This window comes from Rattus norvegicus, chromosome X (assembly GCF_021556685.1).
Source record: "Rattus norvegicus strain SHRSP/BbbUtx chromosome X, alternate assembly SHRSP_T2T, whole genome shotgun sequence".
Classification (NCBI taxonomy): Eukaryota; Metazoa; Chordata; class Mammalia; order Rodentia; family Muridae; genus Rattus; species Rattus norvegicus.
Window position 1 is genome coordinate 115,987,662 of NC_141554.1, and position 18,310 is coordinate 116,005,971.

Sequence of the window (18,310 nt, forward strand, 5' to 3'; positions counted from 1 at the left end):
AAGAACCTCCAAAAATACCACTTGAGTTGGTTTTGTGTTTGCCATATACTACTGGACATAGGACCTGCCCTTAAGAGTGCTTTTTATACCCAGTGAGACTAGGATGAAGAAAAATAATTTTTGCTGCACAAGTGGTTGTCAATCGGAGATAGCTTCTGGGTTAAGGATGGCTGCTCATCTACACTTCCCCTCTCAGCACTGGAACCTAGTTGAATCTATACAGGCCCTGTATGTGTTGCCACAGTCTCTTGTGTGCGAGTCCTGCTGTTTTTAGAAGCCCTTGTTTTCACGATGTCCACCATCTCCACTGGCTCTTATAATCTTTCTGCCTCCTCCTCTTTGGAGTTCCCTGAGCCATAGGAGGTGGGGGTTGAGGTAAATGGAGGCCTCTCATTTAGGCCTCTCATTCCAAGGCCTCTCACTCTGCTCAGTGTCCATCTGTGAGTCTCTGCATTCGTTCCCATCTACCTCAGGACGTATCTCCTCTGATGATGGTTGAGCAAGATACTGATCAATGAGTGTAGCAGAATGTGATTAGGAGTCCTTCTACCCCTGCATTCATTTGGCAGAACACTAGCATTTTGTTTTTGTTTAAGTCTGTGGACGATTCAGTCCCATGTTACTGGCATTCAAGCAGTATCGTGAATGGGTTCCATTTCATGGAGTAGATACTAAATCCAATGGTTGATTACTCCTATGAGCTTTGTGGTATTACACCAGCACACCTTGCAAGCAGGTCACCATTATATAGTGAATAGTTTGTAGCTGGATTAGTATCTACTTATCTCCTTTGGTAGTTTATAGAGTACTTTCTAGTAACACAAACGCATGTCAGTAGGCATCATGGTTCTGGCTAGGCACCCGCATGACTTCTCTATGTTCGATGAATTGTGCAGGTGTTATTTTCAGCCACGGAGCCTTATGATCAATTTGTGGAGAGCAACCAACAGTCTTGTCGAGAGAGATAGCCTATGTTGTTTGGGGCTTTCCATGGGACTCTTTTGGACAGCAACTTGGTTAGATGTCATCCATTTCTAGAACTGGTGGTTTTATGAGGTAACAAGAGCTGTCCAATTGAAGCTCATCTTTTCCAATATTTAGCAATTACATTTAGATACCCGTTATATATGCATATATTTTAGGAAGCTTCTACTGTAGTGGGTTTCCATACAACTCCTTATATGACTCTTAGTTTGATGTGCTCCTCCAAATATTGTCCCCTTTACTCCCTCACCCTCCCTATCCTTGTTTGATATTATCACTACACACACTCACACACACACACACACACACACTCTCCATCCATGTCTGTGTATTCTATTACCCCTTCCTAGGGAGATCTTCTCCCTAGTCCCTTACCTTCTCTCTGCCTAACCTCTGTGGTTTTACAGGTCGTACCTTGCTTATCAATGACCTAACAGCTACATATACATCCACATATAAGCAAAATCATGCCATAGGTTTTTTATGAGTCTGAGTCACCTCACTTAGGATGATTTTTTCCTTCTAGTTCCATCCATTTCCCTGTGAATTTCATGATTTTATTTTTTAAACAGCACAGTAGTTTTCCATTGTGTATTGGGACACTGGTGAGTGGTATGTGTGTAAGAGAGAGAGGGAGAGAGAGAAGGAGCCTGCGTGGAAACTATAATACAATTTCAGATGTGTTCTTCAGGAGAATACCTCACCTTTGAGATGGTGTCTCTTATTAGGACCTAGGCTGCAGACTAGGCTAGGCTGGCTAGCTACTGACCTGAACAGGTCCACAAACCTCTTCTTCCCCAGTGCTTGGATTGCAAGTGTATGCTGTCATGTCCAGCATTTGATGTGATTACTGGGGGCGTCAAAATTAGGTCCCTGTGCCAATATGGCAAGCACTTTACCAACGGAATGGTCTCTCTAACTCCAAGATTTGGTGTGTTGTTGCTAAGCAGGCATGAAACAGAGGAAAACTTTCTGTAGCATACTATCAAAGCAAATGACAATAACCCAACATCAGTTTATCTCTGGACTAGTCAGTCCCTGAAAAGTTAGTGTTTTAGTGGAATTCTATTGAGCTGCAAGGAAAATGATATTATGAAATTTTCAGGAGTGGAAATAGAAAATATTCTGTTAAGGGAGGTAACCCAGGTGCAGAAAGACAAAACCGCATGTTCTTTCTCATATGTGGATCCTAGTTTCTAATTATTAAATATGAGTATTTATAAGGAGTTATGAGCTTAACCCAAGAAACTTGAAAGGGACACATGAGATAGAAAAAGGGGCATTAAGTAAGGAAACTGGAGAGAAATAAAACATGTGTGGTATGAAAATGAAAGGAAACAATACTGAAATTTGGGGTACAGTGAAAACAGGGGTATCAGGCGGATGGAGAACCAACCAAAGTGAAGTATGCGTGAAAATGTCATAGGGAACCCCATTACTTTGTAGGCCAGTCTTCATACAATTAAATTTTAATTTGAAAGGAATAAATATGTATGCATAAATAAAATCATCAAGTGAACATGTATTTCAGTCTAATACTTTGTAAAAATTCTACAGTATTTTACTCAAAATAGATCATTTGTGCAGGCTCATATCCAATACATAATTATACCATATTAGTACATTGTAGATATTAACAAGATTATAAAGTTTCCATATTGATGTTCCAGAACAGATGTAAGTTCTTCTGTGTAATAGTTTTTTTTAATAGGATGCCTCAAGAGTCCTGACCTCAAGAAATGAAAATTCATTTTAGGATCACCTTGGGGAGCAAAACTAGTAGCATAAACAGGAAAACAATATGCAAAGAGAAAGCAAAATTAAAAATACCCATAGTAACACTCTTCAACAGAAATATAGGGGCTGGAGAGGTGGTTCAGTGGTTAAAAGCATCGACTTCTCTTCCAGAGGTCCTGAGTTCAATTCCCAGCAACCTCATGGTGACTCACAACCATCCATAATAGGATCTGGTGTGTCTGAAGACAGCTACAGTGTACTCATATATATATATATATATATATATATATATATATATATATATATATATATAATAAATCTTTAAAAAATACAATATAAACATGTATAATTGAAATATTTTAGTAACCACATTTTAAAATTAAAAAATAAATGCTAAAATTAATTCAACGATATATTTTATACAAGCCAGATACAATTCCAACATGAAGGAAAAGAAATAGGCACAAATCCCCATCTCTAGCAGAGAAGCTATTTGCAACTGATAACTGCCCAGAGAGGGAACAATCCTTTTCCTGAATAAGTGACACTGGTTGTATCAACCACACTCCAAGGCAAGTCCCATACACAGAAGTGGCAACACAAATTGGAATCCGTGACTGAGTTTCTGTAGCTTTTTTTCTTTTAAGAGATATAAAGTACATGAAGTTGGATGGGTAGGGAGCAAGGAGAAAAGCTGGGGGGAATTGAGGGAGGGAAAGGATTATGATCAAAATATATCATATGTCTCTGCTCCCTCTCCCATGCCTGCATTTCTTGTAGACAGGATAAAGTTTGGGTTGAAAGTTTTGTGGATGCGTTAATGTCTACCGATTCACTGGAGTTCTTGTTGGCTACAGGAAGTGACCTCTTCAGGTTTCATAGCCCCAATGTCGTAAGTCACAGCTTAGGTCACCTCCATTGATTCTTGGGAACCTGCCTTATTTCAGGTGTTTGCATCTTCTAGGAGATGCCCCCACCTCCTTACCCCTGTCAGTTGCAGATTTCCATTCATTTTCATGGCCATCTAGCCATCTCTTCTGACCTTCCCTATACTTGATCCTGAACCCCCCATTCCCCTCTCCATCCCCATCTCCCAGCCAGATCCCTCCCTCCATCTGTGTTTATGACTCTTTTATTCCCCCTTCTAAGTGAGATTTAAAATTTCTCACTTGGGCCTTCTTTCTTGTTTACCTTTTTGGGTCTATGGTACCTGTATTTTATGGCTAATATCCACTTACAAGTGAGCACATACCACGCATGTCCTTTTGGGACTGGGTTACCTTACTCAGGATGATATTCTCAAGTTCTATCCATTTGTCTGAAAATTTTCATGATGTCTTGCTTTTTTAAAAATTTTTTATTAGATATATTTCTTTACTTACATTTCAAATGTTATTTCCCTTCCCGGTTTCCTGTCCATAATCCTCCATCCCCTCCTCTCCCCTCCCCCATATGGGTATTCTCGCCATACATCCCCCTTACTGCCCCCCCCCTTATTCCCCTGCACTGGTTTTTAATGGCTGCATAGTATTTCATTGTGGAGATGAACCACTTGGTTTTTATCCTTTCTTCAGTTGAGGGACATTTAGGTTGTTTCCAGTTTCTGGCTATTATGAATAAAGCTGCTATGAGCATAGTTAAACAAGTGTCTTTGTGGGATGTTTGAGCATCTTTTGGGTTTATGCCCAGGAGTGGTATAGCTGGGTCTTGAGGTAGAACTATTTCCAGCTTTCTAAGAAAATGCCAAATTGATTTCCACAGTAGTTGTACAAATCTGCACTCCCACCAACAATGAAGAAGTATTCCCTTTGCTCCACACTCTTGCCAGCGTGTGCTGTCTCTTGAGTTTTTGATCTGAGTCATTTTGACCATTGTAAGAGGGGATCTGAGATTTTTGATTTCCATTTCCCTGATGACTACAGACTTTGAGCATTTCTTTAAGTCCTTCCCAGCCATTGGAGAGTCCTCTGTTGAGAATTCTTTTTAGCTTTCTATCCCATTTTTTAATTGGGCTTTGATTGTTGGTGTTCAATTTCTTGAGTTCTTTGTAAAATTTGCATATTTGCCCTCTATAAGATGAAATTGTTTATTAAAAAATTCTCAAAATTAAAAATATTACCAGGGCTTAGCTCACTAAGTAATGTGTTTTCTGTGCAAGCATGGAGACCTGAATTCTGTTCTCCAACACCTATGTAAATTTCAGGAGCAGTGTGCACATGTCTACTATTATTACAGTAGTGCTGAAAGGTGGAGGCAGTTAGATCCTGGGGTCTGTCTAGCTGCAAGCTCTATCTGGGTTCAGTTAAAAGACTCTGTCTCAAAGAATAAGCTAGAGAGAGTGTTATGTGACACTATCCCTGAGAAAATAAATGTTTGCTTACTCCAAATAGGGAAGAAATGAGAGAACAAAGTAGAAATATACCAAAGTTTACCTCTGTGAACCAATGAGTTTTGTTAAGGTTACTTACAGGAACATGGGTGAAGGATTTGTTACAGGTTTAGAAATGACTCAAAGACAGCTGCATCATCAAAGCCCACCCTGTCATTGGTGACAGCTCAGGAAAGCTGGAAACTTGGAGTCCACCGCACAGCCTGCAGGCAGCTCAACAGATTGTAGAGCATCCATTCCATGTGGCTTAGTTGATCTCAGTCTGTACAGGCACTTTGCCTGGTTTTGTTAAACCTTCTACACAGTTTGAGTGATCACTGCTACTTCCCGGTAGCTCAGCTGCTTTGAGAGTGACTCTCAGCAGTTCTGTTTACATAAACTCAAGGGAGGAGGAGCCTAGTGTATCTGCTTCGTTTCAGGGATTTCCTAAAACCTTTATTTCCTGAGCTTAAGAAGTTTTTCAGAAAGAAGGTATGTTTCTCCCATTGGAACTTCCTGTGTCTTAACAAAACTTTGAAAGATAGAAGTTTATCTCAAAGGATATTGCTACACAACAGAGAGATATAGGAAGATACTCACCTTGGACCTCTGGCGTATACACACAGACACACAGACACACACACACACACACACACACACACACACACACACACAGAGGCATGCTCACCTGCACACACATGTGCATACATCCATATATCATACAACACTCATACATCACTCAGCATATAAAAAATTAAATGCTACATTTATTACATCAATGTAAAATCATTAATGCATTAGTAAAATAATTTACATTTTCATATCAAGTTTACAAAATCTGAGATGTACAATACTATTATAACATAAATCAATTCAGACAACCATGTTTGTGTGTGTGTGTGTGTGTGTGTGTGTGTGATTCAGTATCCATGTGTCTAATATCTGTCTGTACCAAACCTATACCATAGTTTATGTGAATCTGTGTCAAGTTTACCTATGAGACTTGTTATAATACACTTCCAAGTGCCTGAGTTTCTGGTTGATAGATCTGGGTGGACCCTGAGAATTTGCATTTTAAACAAGCCTCTGGATACTCCTGCTACTGAAGACCTAGTAACAGCCCTTTGAGAACCACACCTTAACTCATGCCGAATTCACAAACTTGCCAACATTTCCCCACTATGTTAACTTGAAATAAAAAGTGAACACTAGGTACTGTGGTGATAGATATTATTAGGTGTTACTACCATATATTGAAAATTACCAGTATCCTCTTTATTGGTTATATTAAGCAATTACTGATATAAGAACATGTTCCTTGGATCTTAGTGTCTATTACTGAGTGTTGTTTTCTAGGAGGCTTAACAAGGAAAGAAGCATTTCTTAGCTTTTTAGCTCTTAGTATTTGCATAACTATAGCTAGCGTTATGATCATGCTCCTTATGCTATCAGAAAGTTGGCCTTTAAAACATGACAAACAGGGGGGTTGGGGATTTAGCTCAGTGGTAGAGCGCTTGCCTAGGAAGCGCAAGGCCCTGGGTTCGGTCCCCAGCTCCGAAAAAAAGAACCAAAAAAAAAAAACATGACAAACAAAATTCAGGAAATTATTAATCTACTTAATACATATTCAAAGTATTAATGTAAGTTAATTTGATTTTTAATGTAGTCATTAATTTAAAATAAAAACAAAGACAATAATGTAGATTTTGTGGTCCATTTTATCATGAAATTAATTTGTCTCTTTATGTACCCTGCTCTTGGCTACTGAATGTAGATCACTGTGCTCATTTGAGAAAAAATGTTTTTTTCCTATTTCTACCCATTTAAGTATTTCATCTCTGTTTTCTTGTTTCTGAAGAAAAATAGAAACGTTAATACCTTGTCTTTAAACATTTGTTCTTCGAAGAATACCAAAACAGCTTCAGAACCTCCTTTGGCTCCTCCTGTATCTGAAGAAGAGGATGAAGAAGAGGAAGAGGAAGAAGATGATAATGAGCCCCCGCCTGTCATTGCACCAAGACCAGAGCATACAAAATCAGTAAGTCAGAAAGATGAGTATGGTGGTATGTTTTCTCTCATTTATGGTTTTCTGGTTATATATACATATATATATATTACAATGCATAAATATATATAAATATATAGTCATAGATGCACATATAATAATAATATTCTCAAAGTGAAAGTGAAACTATCTATGGCAGTGGTTCTCAACCTGTGGGTTGCTACAAGTGTCATATATCAGATACCATGCATATCAGATATTTTCATTATGAATCATATCGGTAACAAAATTGAAGTTATGAAGTAGCAATGAGACTAATTTTATGGTTGGAGGTGTCATCACAACATGAAGAACCGTACTAAAGTGGTGCTGCATTAGGAATGTCGAGAACCACTGCTCTAGGGCGACAAACTAGAATAATGAATGGGAAGGAAAAGAGTTGCAGAAGGGAAGAGCAGATGTGGGAGGACGGGAGGACATATGTTCTATACAAAATGTATACTTGTGTGAAAAGTCCCTTATTTAACATGGTACCACAGACAATGAGTACATACAATGAGTTCTTAACAAACATTTTGAACAGATAGATAGATGATAGATATAAGAATAAATGAGTACTTAAATAAATAAACAAACAAACAAACAGTAGACCTATCAGGTTAGAAAATGAACAGAATATGTCAATATTGGATATATGTTCCAAACCTAAAGTATACCCTTACACATTTTGAATAGCTCTAAACATTAATCTATTCACATTGTTAGTAGCATCCTAGTGAAGCAAGAAAAAAAGCAGTGGGTGTTTATAAATGACTCAAAAGATGCCTTTAGAACAGGTTTTGTAACACATGCTTTCTTTAATCCCATTATTTAAGAGGCTGAAGGGATAGGATCCAAAGTTCCAGGCCAGCCTGTGTTACATAGTAAGACCGTGACTCAAAACAAGGCTAAAGAAACAAAGCAATATGGCATTTTGTGGTTAGTGAGAGGTCTGGGTTGATAAAGTGCTTCTTGCACAAGCATGAGGACACGACTTTTATCTTTTGGTTCCAACAGTGCCTGCTTCAAATCCCAGTGCTTGATACGTACAGACAAGAGGATCCCTAGGGCTTGCTTGCAAGTCAGTCTAGCCATCTTCAGGTTAATGAGAGATCCTGTCCCTGAAAATGAGGAAGAGAGCAATTGAGTGACATTAACTAGCGTTCACATGTGCGTGCTACACATGTACATGCATGCATGTGTGTGCACGTGCAAATGCACACAAACATGCACACATATACACACACAAAGGTTCCATTTAGAATGCAATTTTAGAATAATATTGAGCAACTAATTGGGTGTCTCTTGTGCTCCCAGAGGATATAAGCCTAGGGGCTGTAGAAATGGCTCAGTAGTCATAAGTACTCACGGAACTTCTGGAGAACCCTAGTTCACAGAAGCTGTGTTGGCAGCTCACCTGTAACTCCAGGTCTAGGGGATCTCACATACGTTTTGGTCCCACCGGCACCTGTCCACAGCAGACACATAAACATTTGCACATACATATACACACACATGAATTAAAATAAAAAATGAATAATTTTAATAGTAATATGAGCCTAAAATCAATATATCAATATAGAATTTTTGTTTCATAAATAAGTACTACATTTACATCTTCCACCCTTTCCTCTTGCCCCTCCAACCCCTCCCATGGCTCCCCCAACTATCTCTCTGAAATTCACGACCTTTTCTATAATTGTTGTTTTATATGTATATACTACACAATCAAAAAAAAAAAACTAAATGAGCCTGGTTTGGTTTTGAAGTCATGATTTGAAGATACAAGATTATCAAGTTCGATGACTTGCTAATAATAATACAGAAAAAAAAATAACTCCACATGGAACTTGAAGTTTGTAAAACTACAGAGGTGGAAATGAGGAAATAAGTCCATGAGAACCCGATAGGAAGAATTCCTAAGGGAAGAGCAGCAAGATCAGAATTAGCAAGGTCATGGAGAGGGTCTTCTTTTAGTCTTTGTGATGCTCCTTAACATTCTTTACCAACAGTGAAGTGACAGTCCCTTCTTGCCATACTCTTCCTTACCCTGTATTCATTGTGGAATTGTGGCGGATGTGTTTGTCTTTCAGATCTATACTCGTTCTGTGGTTGAGTCAATTGCTTCACCAGCAGCACCAAATAAAGAAGCCACCCCACCTTCTGCTGAGAATGCCAATTCCAGTACTTTGTACAGGAATACAGATCGGCAAAGAAAAAAATCCAAGATGACAGATGAGGAGATCCTAGAGAAGCTAAGTAAGTATTTTTCCATCAGAAAGGAGTTCGCATACAGTGACTAGAAGAAGAATGGATCCTTTGGATGTTTCAGTCTTCTTGTCGGACTCTATGATCCCTTAAGTCATGAAATAATTTTTTAGGACGTTCTGTTCCTGAGAGAGGTTACTCTGTCCTTCATAGTCCTAGTCTGACAGACATGAAACATTTTCACTTAGAATGGTCAAAAGGGTCAATGAAGAAGTAAAGGACAAAATCTATTAAGGCAGTAAGTTTTAAGATTACAATATTAAAAAGAATTAAAGTTCCATGATTAAAGTGTGTCATGACTATACCAAAAGGTCCCCCATTGACAGACATTGGTTTAAAAAAATTAATCTTAAAGTTCAATAGAGTGCAATAGAAAATGTGCAGCCACAGATACAGTAGCTTCCCCTTATCTAGGGGGGAGGAGGGATGCAGGAGCAGAAGTCACTTCCAAGGTGTCATTGGTGCATGCATACTTCTGCTGTTTCCAATCTGACAAAATACACAAGACTCAAGATTATGGAATAAGTTCTCACCCGAAAAATATCAAGTTTCTATGGATTGTATTTATTAAATTCACCCAGAATGGATAGATATTAGTAATCAGTGCTCCCAGTTTGACTCTTATTCCTCGGTTTGTCTTTTTTTTATGATAAGATTTACTAGCATAAGACAGTAAGACAATAAAGGGGCTGTCACTTTTTACATTATTTTTTAGCTAACACAGCAAAGGAAAAGAGAAAAATTCATTTGCTGGCCACAAGGAGGCACTGTACACATGGCGATGGGGCCATTTTGGCACCAAGGAGCTAGCTGAAGACAGGTTTTAGTTTCTCAATTGATATAGGACAACTTTCATCTAGATGATCGAGGCTAGGAATGCTGGCTAGGAATCAGAGGATGTGAAACCACCTCCCTTCCCTTTCACAGCAAAATTGTGACTTGGCCTGAATAATTACTTTGTGTCTATTGCATTCAAAATACTTCAGATGTTGCACCATCATCTTCTGAAGTTGAGATGTTTGGGGCAGCCAAGGTTGAAGTTCAGCTGTCAGCACTCAGAACTGGAATTGCTACAATTTAGCAAACTGACTTTGCTTTACTCTGATTAAATATGCTTCTAGCCTTAGTGCCCATGATTTGCTGTAATCGCAGCCATAATAGTTCTTACATGACGAGCATTTTGTGAGTGGCCACTTTCCATATATTATTTTCTCTACAGTCACTTATGTAGATTTTAATGTCTACATTTTACAGGACGCTGAATATAAATTTTAAAAAGCTTAAGTGACCAAGTCACCAGAATAATGAGTGGTGGTAGAGCCAGAGTTTGACCTTACATCTGTATGCCTTTAAGGCTTGCACTTTTGCCCATTAGCCACTTTGGTTTTGCATAACGCAGCTACTCATGTATCAGACAGAAGGAAGAGATAAAAGAATCACCAGGAAAATGAAGTTCAGTGATTCAGATAATCACTACATTTCTTCCTTTGTTTTGAATATATGACATGAACTGTGAGAGAGATTACATTAGACTTTTAAAATCTGACAGTCATGCATTAGTCAAAGTGACTGTTCTCTGGTGTCTCTTTTGAACCTCAGTACACTCATTTTCTTGAACATAGATTTATACATTTCATAAGAAAGCTTAGAAATAGGTACTACATTTTTGAGCCACAGTTTTCCTTATAAACTGTGACAGCGCTATGGCTAGGACCTTTCTGACTTACTTATTTTGTTATGCATCTGACTACAGGACAAACAGGAGAAACTTCTGACCTAACTGTCTTATTGAGAACTAAGTTTTAGTGAGAATAATTGTAAAGAAAAAAATTATTCTTATCAGAGTCCAGAGTCAATCGTTTTCCCTTTAGCAATGAGGCCACTTCTGTCTGCCAGCTTTCCTTTATGCTTATGAATCTTGCCAAGGAAAACCTACAGAGAAATGGAAAAAGCTTTCTTAAGAAGTACACATCTCAAGTTCAGACCTCACAGTCCCTCTATGCTCCACTCTCTTTATGGCCCCTCAATGCCTTTGCACACTGGCTACCAGAAAGAAGTCATTTAACCTTGCCTGGTCTCAGTCTTTCACCTGTAGAATGTATCATAAGAGGACAGATACTGGAGACAGAAAGACCTATATTCAAAGCAATGACCTACCAATGCTATTTCTATCTCTGCCTGTTATTTAATTTTGCTTTTTCTCTATTCTTCATCCACAAAAGTTGGGGTGATGATGATGATGATGATGATGATGATGATGATGATGATGATGATATTTTCATAGCATTATGACAATGAAAACCTCAGCAAATATATCTGGCTCATGGTGAGGAACTCAACAAATGCTCATTGTTTCATTAGGAGTGCAAACCCTTAATGTGAGTGTGCACTGGGATGAGCTTTGAAATGATAACAAGGTCTGAGTCATACCACAAACTCTGTATCCCTTTAGAAGTCTCTTACCTTCTCTGAACTTCCAATAATAGTAATAGTCCCAACACAATGAGAGACTGTTTTGAAGAGTAAATAAATACCTTCAAATAGGTTAGATATCCAGCTCAATAATTAGTTTAAAGTTATTGTTTCATTTCCAATGTGCCATCATTACAGAGTGGGAGTGACCTTCTAGTAGGATAGGATGCTTAGAGCTGAGGACGATCTCATAAGTGCGGTACCTCTACAGACGTCATTGACCTCGTTGGAGTCAAAGGTGCAAATTAATTTTGAGGAGGTAGTAGAGGAGCCTGTGCTGAGAGGCAAAGGAATGGGGATGAGGGGAAGGAGGCAGAGAAGTACAAGGACGCCCTGCCACCTACACGAGAGAGAGCCCTATGAGAATAAGGAAAAAAATGGCAGCTTCGACTTAATCATCCTCATCTTCAACCTCAAGAATGTGATTGCTAGGAGCTGGGCAAGCCAAACCACAGAGCGACCAGGCAATTCATCTTCCATTCAGATACTGATGGTAGGGGCCAGACCAAAGAATCATTAATAGCCGGCGTGCACAGATCATCTTTCAGTTTTACATAGACAGATAGCTTGGGTCTGGCTTGTTCACTGTGGTCTGTCTGGATCTGTTGGAAAATAAAGGAAACTCCTGAATGCTAGCATGCCTTTGAAAAGGCATGGGCAGTCAGCACAATTGTGAAGGGCAGGAAATTCTGTTTAACCTCCTTCCTCTAAGCCCCACGACCACTTACTCCTCTTTGTTCTCCCTTTCCCTAGCATTCTAAGTTGCGAATTCTTTCTTCCAATTCACCATCAAAGATATCCAAAATTAATTTAGAGAATTATTAAGCTCTTCCTCGATAACAACAACAACAACAACAACAACAACAACACCACCACCTAGCTGGGTGGTGGTGGCGGCACATACCTTTAACACCAGCACTAGGGAGGCAGTGGCAGGTGGATCTCTGAATTCAAAGTTAGCCTGGTCTACAGAGCAAGTGCCAGGCTACACAAAGAAACCCTAAGCAAAACAAAAGAAAAGAAAGGAAAAGAAAAACAAAACAAAACAATCTCCTTTATGCACAAGGGATAAACTCTTAGTGATGGAATCAGCTTAGCTTAATATGACAGGAAATATACTGTTGGTTCTTTTGAAACCATAACAGGAATCCCATCTTCAAATACTAGAACTTAGTGATTTCTTAAAACCTCATACTTTTAAGATGAGTCATTTCTTAATTGGTTGGAAAAGGTTCTGCTATTTCTATCACGTTTTTCTTCACTGAATTTTATTGGTTGACCTCTTTTTTGCTTCACTGTATCTGCATACATTACCTTTTTTTGTTTTTCTTCACTGAATTTTATTGGTTGACCTCTTTTTTGCTTCACTGTATCTGCATACATTACCTTTTTTTGTTGTTGTCACTTATAAAAGCAAATTGTAATGGAGCTATGGAAAGAGATTTTAAAATCTTGTTACCAGAATTGTAAAGGAAAGCCTGTTGTAGATTTGCCTGCTACCAGTAGATGGCAGCACAGCCTTCCCGGTAAAGGATAGAGGCCCCTGTGGGGACGCCATTTTAATTGGACAGCAGTTAAATTCTGAAGCACAATCTCATCAAAATGGTTGTCTCCTAGGAATCCTCAGGAAAAGATACATTTCCAGATTTTTTTAACACCACATACCATGGAAATAACGGTTGAATAATTTACTACCATAAAGCCTCATTAACTGAACCCTGCCAATTGAAATTGGTTGCATTTCAGAAAGTGGTTTGAGCTAAAGCTTATTTGCTTTTTGATCAGTCTAGGGAAAAGAGTTTGCTCAGCAATTTCGTAGCAAAACGTTCTCCAAAAAGTATAAGCCATTTAATAACACTCTGGTTTCAAGTGACTTTAAAATCATCATTTCATCAAAAGAAGAAAAAAGATCCAGGCACTTCCCCATTAATAACTGACTTGACGAAAGATGGATTTAGTGATGTGGAAATCCATTAGAGAATTTGAAAAATAGAATAGCAACCCACATATCACTAAGTTGGTGGCACTCTAGAGATATAACTCAAATAAAATAAAATATATTCTTCAGCCTTTCTTGGACTATGGACAGTTTTGCAAAAGGTGATGCCTAATTTTACTTGTGTTTAATTCTACAAGCACCTACTGAGTGCTTGATATATTTTATAGCTTGTACAGTATAAGAACACAAAGGCTATACTGGTGAATAGGACTGGATTCCTGTCATTAAAACAGCCAAAGTGATAGAAGAAAGTTAGTGGTAGAGAGAGAAAAGGGAAATTATTAACCTTATTCAAAGGAATCATGGAGGCATCCTAGAAGTGACATCTAAGATAGCCTGTAAAGCAGGGAGCTTCCTATTGGGGAAAACATGAGAAGTATGTTCTAGGAGGAATGTAGACTGCAACGACTTCACTTGATCTTAGCCAAGACACCAAGAAGCAGTGTGTGCAAACACTTGAAGGTACATAGCTAGACATTGTAATGATTCTCTATTACTTGGATAAAGAATCGGAGTTAGAAGAAATAGTTCATCAGTTTAAGAAAAATTGTCACTCTTTCAGAGGTCCAGAGTTTGGTTCCTGGCATGCATATATATATATATATATATATATATATATATATATATATATATATATATATATATATATATATATATTGAGTGGCTTATAATGCCTGAAACTCCAGCTTCACGAAATCCAATGCCCTCTTCTGGCCTCTGTGGTTACCCACCCTCCTTGCACATGTGACATATTCTCATTCTCTCTCTCTTTCTCTCTCTCTCTCTCTCTCTCTCTCTCTCTCTCTCTCTCTCTCCTTCTTTCTCTTTCTTCCACACCCACACACATTCACCCCCCCACACACACGCCATGCCCTTTCTCTGTCTCACACACTCACTCATACATAAAAGTAAAAATAAGAATACTCTTTAAAAAATTATGCTTAAAGTTTTTTTTTACTGGTTATGTAAAAGAGGCAGCTTAACTGTTACTACTAAACAGGGGCTGCTCAGGAATTACATTTAATATTATTTGGTCAGAGCATAAGGTTCTAGCTGTTAAAGATGCAATTTTAAATTATGGTGATCCTTGAACTTGGTGCCAAGAACTTTGACCCTTAATTATAGGTGTCAGGTGTGTGTGGTTCAAAATCAGAGACTCCTCTGACCTGGTCTATACTTAAAGAATTCTGAGAGAGGTGCAGAGCCTGAATAGACATGATAATGCCTGGTAAAAGGAATTCCAATTAGGAGAATGTTTGAACAAAAGATGAGGGGAATCCAACAGAAACAGTAGAATTACGGAAGGAGTGAATTGAAAAGAAGGGGTCAAGGAAGAAAACAGATACAAACTTAGCATTAAATAAACCTCATATGCAGGGACTGAATGTAAGGGATGACTCAAAGACGATTCTCAGATGTCTCACCAGACTGCTTAGAGGATAGATTGACAGCACCGCTGCCTGAGACAATGGATTATAGGAACTTTTACAGTATCTGTCATACTAAACCCAACTGAAACGTGAGCATCCATTTCCAAAGGAAAGTGAAAGAAGAGAGGAGAAAAGGATAAAGCAAAACTAGTATAAAACTGTCAAACAATAAAAAATAAAAATAAAGAAAAAAACCCAGTAGGACTCAGTTGGTACAGTGCTAACCTGGCATTCATTAAGCTGTGGGTTCTATCCCCAACACCACACTCATAGGGTCTAGTGGTACACACTTGTCATCCCAGCACCAAGTGTGTGTCTTCTTACTTTATGGCCAGACATATTCATTAGACCCATCCCCATTTACCATGCCCGTAGCGTGGAACTAGTGAACATAAATTACTTGATAGGTATTCATCTTGTGAAATTAAATGTAGTAGTATTCTTGTCTTTATACCAATTCAGAAAAGTTATATTATAAAATCATGGGTACAATTTTTAGGTATTTTAATTTCCTAATCTATAATATTGATTTTATGATAACTTTTTTAAATAAATGCTGAGTTTTGGTCAGTCCATTTCTTGTTTCCCAGACATCAGCAATTTTTAGTACAAGCACTATGGGTTATTATCATCACTTTAAGTAATATATTTCAATGTATTTTAAACAAATTAAGTGTATTTTCATATAAATTGTGGAGGTTATTGACTTTGATATCATAACTTTTACTGTTAAAAGAAAACCTCTCTCTCTCTCTCTCTCTCTCTCTCTCTCTCTCTCTCTCTCTCTCAGGAAGCATTGTGAGTGTTGGGGACCCAAAGAAGAAATATACAAGATTTGAAAAAATTGGCCAAGGGTGAGTAATTTTTATTTGAAACACCAAAATGAGCTCCAACAAGTGCAGACATTCAAATTTACTGACGTCTCAGATAGCCCATCAATTCATGACGCCTGTTCTCTGTATTATACTGTGTTTTGTATAATCAATATTAGCTTTTTTTCCTGTTAGTGGGTTGCTTGGTAACTAACATCAGAACACATGCTACTGGAGTCTTCACTGTCTTTGAGATGATGCTTTACAGGAACATTTTGATACCTGTATTATGTGCACATTCAGATTGATTTACTTAGAAAACCAATAGAGTTAGAGGATAGCTTATATGAATAGACTCATTGCATTATGCCCTCATATCCAAATGCATATGGGGATTAGATCCTATTTCATTGTCAAACTGAACATTAGAAAAATGAAAAGGAGAAAGTCCTTATTGAATGGTCCAGGATTGGGTAGGCATGACTCTCTGAATACTGACAATAAATAAATCAATAGCCCTACTGTATTGGGCTTTTTTAATTGGTATCTTATATATTTCCATTTCAATGTTATCATCCCCTTTCCTGGTTTCTCCCCCTCTCCCATACTCCCTCCCCTGCTTCTGTGAAGATCCTGCCCCTCCCACCCACCCACTCTCAACTCAACACCCTGGCATTCCCCTACACTAGGGAAATGAGCCTTCACAGAACCAAGGGCTCCTCCTCCTATTGGTGCCAGACAATGCCATCCTCTGCTACATATGTGAATGGAGCCATGGGTCCCTCCATGTGTACTCATTGGTTGGTGGTTTAGTCCTGGGAGCTCGGGGGGATCTGGTTGGTTGATATTGTGGTTCTTCCTATGGGGTTGCAGACCCCTTTAGCTCCTTCAGTCCCTTCTCTAACTCCTCCATTGAAGTTCCCATGCTCAGTCTGATGGTTGACTGTAAGCATCCTCATCTGTATCAGTAAGGCTTAGCAGATATCTATATCAGGCTCCTGTCAGCAAGCATTTCTTGGCATCAGCCATAGTGACGGTTTGGTGGCTGCATATGGGATGGATCCCCAGGTGGGGCAGTCTCTGGATGGCCTTTCCTTCAGTCTCTGCTCCACTCTTTGTCCCTGTATTTCTTCCCGTGACTATTTTGGAAGTTCCCCTTCTAAGAAGGACTGAAGCATCTACATTTTGGTCTTTCTTCTTTTTGAGTTTCATATGGTCTATGAATTGTATCTTGGGTATTCCAAAATTTTGGGCTAATATCTACTTATTAGTGAGTACATACCAGGTGTGTCCTTTTGTGACTGGGTTACCTAACTAGGATGATATTTTCTAGTTCCATCCATTTGCTTATGAATTTCATGAAGTCATTGCTTTTGATAGCTGAGTAGTACTCCATTGTGTAGATGTACCACATTTTCTGTATCCCATTCCTCTGTTGAAGGGCATCTGGGTTCTTTCCAGCTTCTGGCTATTATAAATAAGGCTGCTATGAACATAGTGGAGCATGTGTCCTTGTTATATGTGGGAACATCTTTTGGGTATATACCCAGGAGTGGTATAGCTGGGGCCTCAGGTATCACTATGTCCAATATTCTGAGGAACCACAAGACTGATTTGCAGAATGGTTGTATCAGCTTGCAATCCAGCAATGGTGTTCCTCTTTCCCCACATGCTCCCCAGCATCTGCTGTCACCTGAGTTTTTGATCTTAGCCATTCTGATCGGTGTGAGGTGGAATCTCAGGGTTTTTTTGATTTGCATTTTCCTGATGACTAAGGATGTTGAACATTTCTTTAGGTGCTTCTTGGCCATTCAATATTCCTCAGTTGAGAATTCTTTGCTTAGCTCTGTACCCCATCTTTTTATAGGATTATTTGGTTCTCTGAGTCTAACTTCTTGAGTTGTTTGTATATAATAGATATTTTCCCTCTATCAGATGTAGGATTGGTAAAGATCTTTTCCCAATCTGTTGGTTGATGCTTTGTCCAAACAACATTGTCCTTTGCCTTACAGAAGCTTTGCTGTATTATGAAGTCCCATTTGTCAATTTTTGATCTTAGAGCATAAGCCATTGGTGTTCTGTTCAGGAAATTTTTGCCCAGTGCATTTGTGTTCAAGGCTCTTCCCAACTTTCTCTTCGATTAGTTTCAGTGCATCTGGTTTTATGTGGAGGTCCTTGATCCACTTGGACTTGAGC

General features: G+C 38.7%; 1 protein-coding gene across 12 annotated transcripts in view; it reads left to right on the forward strand.

The window, feature by feature from the left end:
* The window catches only part of Pak3 (p21 (RAC1) activated kinase 3), a 259,475-nt gene that overhangs the window by 199,695 nt on the left and 41,470 nt on the right, over positions 1 to 18,310 (forward strand). For all 12 annotated transcript variants that reach the window (XM_087599253.1, NM_001431558.1, NM_019210.2 and 9 more), the window contains 3 exon segments: positions 6,996 to 7,127; positions 9,227 to 9,392; positions 16,093 to 16,156. In XM_087599253.1, the coding sequence (XP_087455379.1) occupies positions 6,996 to 7,127; positions 9,227 to 9,392; positions 16,093 to 16,156 (362 nt within the window).